The sequence below is a fragment of the Cricetulus griseus genome, chromosome 9 (genome assembly GCF_003668045.3).
Source record: "Cricetulus griseus strain 17A/GY chromosome 9, alternate assembly CriGri-PICRH-1.0, whole genome shotgun sequence".
Lineage (NCBI taxonomy): Eukaryota > Metazoa > Chordata > Mammalia > Rodentia > Cricetidae > Cricetulus > Cricetulus griseus.
Window position 1 is genome coordinate 8434686 of NC_048602.1, and position 4634 is coordinate 8439319.

Consider the following 4634-nt stretch of genomic DNA (forward strand, 5'->3'; position numbering starts at 1 on the left):
GGTGGCAGTCCAGCCCCAGGCTCCTCCCTCCCTCCCTGCCTGGCCTCCCCTCCCCACCCCACCATCCTTCCGCTCCCCGGGCTCTGCCCTGCCCTGCCCTGCCCCCACAGCCGCCAGGAAGGACGCAGCCTGGGTCCCGTGCCAGGGCCGTGAGTGTGCGGCCCCTCCCAGCGGGGCCAGGAATGCAGCTGGACCGCGGGGGCGGCCGCAGACACTCGGCTCCGTCCGGGCCCAGCATTGCGCTCAGGCAGGCAGGTGGCCCCGGCTTGCCCGGACCAGGCCTGCTTCGAGAAAGCGAGCAAGCCAGCTGCCTACCTCTGAAGGTCCTGCCTTCTCTCCACTAAGCTTGGTGGCTTTATTTTGGGAGACCTCCTGAAATTTCCTGCCCTTTGCTCAGATATTTCGTGCCGGACGTGCGTTTATTCCACTCTAACTGTGGGTGTGTCACGGGATTTTGAGTTTAATAGTTATTTCATCCTTGATGGGTACCGATGCAAAAGAAGCACACAGACTTGATATTTCCCAAAGCTGGTTTTAATTTCAAAAAATGATGAGGTCTCTTTCCCCACACTGGGGATAATGGGATGGGACAGCCCAGACTGTCATCCCAGGGGATCTGTCCAACCCCCCTGGCCTGGGCCTGGCCCAAACACATTGCAGCCACCACCGCGTCCTGTCATCCCACTTATTTCAAACTCCCTCATTGGCCAAGACAGGTGGTTGGAGGTGAAGCTGCCCAGGACTCAGTACTGTCTCTCCAAAGTGACCCTGGCCCCTCTGCAAAGGAAAGCCACCGTATCATGGCAAGGTGGACTGATCAGGCTCAACTCAGACGCAGCCAACCATTCCTGGGTCTGGTTGTCAGCGCCCAGGCCCCGGTGGCCTCTCTAGTGCCTGTGTGCCTACTAGTACGTCCATGAGGTAGTCCAATTCAGCCTCGTCCAACTCTGGAGTTTCCTCCTTGGCTGGACCATTCTCAGGGCCAGGTTTGAGACCCTCAGAGGCTGGTACCCAAAGTTCACTGTCATACATGGAAGTATCAATGTCCTCAAACAAGCCCTCCAGTCCATCGTCCAGCAGACAGCCGGTGGCTGGGCCTAGCAGGTCCAAGGCACCCAGGTTGGGCGGGACACCACCAACTGAGCGGCCTGGAGGCCCCTCATCGGCTTGGGGTTGGGGGACCTGGTTCAGGTCTTCAATGTGGTTGAGATCTTCCAGGAGGCTGGCCATGGAGGCTGAGAGGGCAGCGTCCGAGCTAGCCAGGAGGCTGTCTGCCACAGAGGGGGCTGTGGGTGGCATGGACACGGGTGGCAGGGAGGTTGTAGGTTCCATGGACTCCTGGATACGGCGCAGCGTGTTCACCACCAGCACCAGGTGGCGGAGGTCTGGCTCACCCTGCCGCAGGCTGTGATGGAGCTTGAGCACCGAGAGGTCAAAGAGAGAACTGGAAGCCACGGGCGGGGGGGTCTGTGCGGCTGCTGGGTGGCCTTGATCTAACCACCAGGAGTCCACCGAGAGGCCTTCCTCCTCCTTCTTCTCCTCCTCCTCCCGTTTTCGCTTTAGACCCTTGCTCAGCATTGTCTGCAGGGAGGAAGGAGCCATTCAGTTAGGGAAAGTCAATATTCAGGTCACACCCAGCTCTGACAACTGCTGTCAGCGTGAGCTTCACAAGGCAACTAACCTCCCAGTCCAGGTTTTCTAAGCAAATTCTTCCTCATTTTTAATGAGACAGGATCACACAACTCAGGCTGGCCTCGAGTTTATGATCATCTCTTACCCACAGCCCCCGTGCTGGGACTACAGGTGTATGCCACCACGCTTGGTATACTGGATGCTGGGGATGGAACTCAGGGCTTCCTGCATGTAAAGCAAACATTCCACCAACTGAGCCTGCTCAGTAAAGTTCTAAGAAACAGCTAACATCTACATTGTAAGTTGCTATATGGATTAGATTAACAAAAGAATAAAAAGCCCTTGCATCATGGTCTTTAGAACTTTCAAATTTTACTTTTATTTTATTTTTATTTTCTGGTTTTTCAAGACAAGGTTTCTCTGTATTGCTTTGGAGCCTGTCCTGGAACTCACTCTGTAGACCAGGCTGGCCTTGAACTCAGAGATCCGCCTGCCTCTGCCTCCCGAGTGCTGGGATTAAAGGCATGAGCTACAAATGCCTGGCTAATTTTACTTTTATTTTAAATTTTGTGGTGTGTGTGTGTGTATATGCACGAGAGTGTAGATGCCCAAGGAAGCCACCTGTTGGAGTCCCTGGAGCTGGAGTTACAGCAATTATAAGCCATTCCATTTGGGTGCTGGGAATCTCTTGCGTCCTCTGTAGCAATAGCAAGCTCTTTTTTTGGGGGGGTGGGGTGCAGTTTTGAGACAGGGTTTCTCTGTGGCTTTGGAGGCTGTCCTGGAACTAGCAATAGCAAGCTCTTAACAACCATAACTAGTATTTATTTGTAAGTACTTTTTGGTTTTGCTCTTTTTTATTATTTATTTATTTATTTATTTTGGTTTTTCGAGACAGGGCTTCTCTGTAGCTTTGGAGCCGGTCCTGGAACTCACTCTATAGATCAGGCTGGCCTCAAAACTCTAGAGATCTGCCTGCCTCTGCCTCCTGAGTGCTGGGATTAAAGATGTGTGGCAGTGCCTGGATGGTTTTGCTCCAGGTTTTGTGACAGGGCCTCACACTGTAGTTAGTCCAGGCTGGCTGGCTATCCCAGGCAGTCCTTCTGCCCCAGCCTCCCAAGGGTTAGGATTACAGGTAGGTGCCGCCTCTTGGCTGGAAATGCAGCCTACTTGTACAGTTCAAGGCATAGAATGTCTGCTTGGCATCAAACATTATTTAATCCAATAGAGGGAATGCACAGATAGCGATAGGAGGTACTTTGGGCAGTTTCTGTAAAGGAGATACTTCGGATCTGATGTAGGCAGTGTAGACGACAGCTATGGAGAACCAGGGGCCGGGCATTCCCGGAAGAGCCAATGGAAGACCGAGAGAGGCAAATCTTAACCGGGGAAGGGAAAAAAAAGAAAAAAGAAAAAAGAAAACCCACACAAGGAGCAAGCGCACAGAGTGACACGGTAGGAGTCCCGGTGGGGGTGGGGAGCAGGCGGGGGGGGGGGAGGCGGCTTGGATTTTCAGAGTGACAGGACAGAGTCCTCCGGGGAGGCAGGAGGGTCGAGCAGGGGGCCGAAGGCGACGTTTCGCTGACGCCGGGGGCGGGCGGGCGGGCTGCCGGTGGGGCAGCATCGGGGAGAGAGAGGGTGAGCGGGGTGGGGGCGGCCGGGGCACTGACGGCTGGAGTTTGGGGGAGCCCGAGCTGCTAAGCACAAGGAAGCGGCGGCCCCTGGAGTTAGCGGGGAGAGCCGGGGGGCCGCGGGGCTCGGCCACTGAGTACCCAAGTTTGGAGAAATCCACACTTCCTTCCATGCGGCGAGGAGACCGGAGTCTGGGACCCCGGAGTGGCATCTCGGGGGGCGGGGGGGGGGACACAAAGGATCGGGGGGGAAGGGGGGGAGGCTCAGCCCTGGGGACGCTGCCTAGACAGCCCCAACAAGACCCCGGAGTCTTGGCTCGCCCTTCCCGCTCGCCCTTTGCGCGCAGACCCTCGGCAGGCAACCGCAGGAATTCAGCCCCCGCCTCGACTCCGCCCCCGGGCGCAGGCGCCCCCTAGCGGCAGCCCGGCCAGGGCTTCCCCGGGGACTCCGGCCCCTCAGACCCGGGGCCCCGGCGAGCCGCGACCCCCGCGGGCCGCCCAGAGCCTTCCCTGGCTTCCGGAAGGCGGCAGCGCAGCAGCGGCGGCAGCGGCGGCGCGGCGGCGGCGGGGCGGGTGAGTCACGCAGCCGGAGCCAGGGAGCCTGCGCCTCCGCCCCCTTCTCCGGCTCCGGCGTGATTCACTCAGTCCGGCCCGGACGGGCGTCACGTTCAGGCCCCGGGCGCCCGCCCGGATCCCGGACAACCCCGGCGAACATCTCCCCAACCGGGGGATCGAACACGCTAAAAACACCTCGGGCCGTCGGTACTCCCACCCTCCCCCGCCTCTCTCCTCCCACCCCCCCACCACCACCGGGCCCCCTCATTTACATACCCAGATCACTCGCGGCCAATCAGAACGAAGAGGGAGCCACACGCAGCCAATCAGGAAGCGGCAGCAGGCGCATCGCTCGGCTCGCCCGGCTCCCGCAACCGCCGGCGCCCGGGACGGGAGACGCTGCTCTGACTCCGGCGCACGACTCCGGCCACTCCACAATCCTTAGTTCCCGCCCACTCGCGTGGCGGCCCCGCCCTCCCGCCCAGGGCTCGGCTCTCATTGGTGGGGGTGGGCGGAGCCTGCGGGGGGGCCGTCCCCAAGGGAGGGGAGGCGGTCCTTAAAGCGCATGCCCGGGAGCTCTCCCGGAGCCCTGAAACTAGTAGCGATTTCTCCTTACTGGGCGGGGTGACAGGTAGGGGCTTCGGAGGTTTTTTAAGGCTCAGGCGGATCACTTTGTGAGCTTGGAGAGAGGGATGAGTTCTGGGAGAGGGACGCGGTTTATTAAATCGACCTTCCTCTTGAGAGCTACCGTGTTAAGAGTGTTGTCTCCAGCCGGGCTCCGCTCTAATTAAAGACGGGAGTAAGGTGGACATGGAATAA

The 4634-nt window shown here is 58.8% G+C and overlaps 1 protein-coding gene across 3 annotated transcripts; it reads right to left on the bottom strand.

Moving 5' to 3' along the window:
* Positions 1-512: 512 nt before the first annotated feature.
* On the bottom strand, positions 513-4225 carry Sertad1 (SERTA domain containing 1). Of its 3 annotated transcripts, none has more exons than XM_027430442.2 (2): positions 4092-4225; positions 513-1581 (listed from the first exon to the last, which is right to left on the bottom strand). In XM_027430442.2, exon 2 carries the CDS (start codon positions 1576-1578, stop codon positions 862-864), a length of 717 nt encoding a protein of 238 aa, XP_027286243.1. In that variant the 5' UTR covers positions 1579-1581; positions 4092-4225; the 3' UTR covers positions 513-861. The 3 variants fall into 3 exon arrangements, with proteins under 3 accessions (XP_027286243.1, XP_027286245.1, XP_027286244.1); XM_027430444.2 differs by lacking the exon at positions 4092-4225 and adding an exon at positions 3402-3496; XM_027430443.2 differs by lacking the exon at positions 4092-4225 and adding an exon at positions 1682-2067.
* Between the last annotated feature and the right edge of the window lie 409 nt (positions 4226-4634).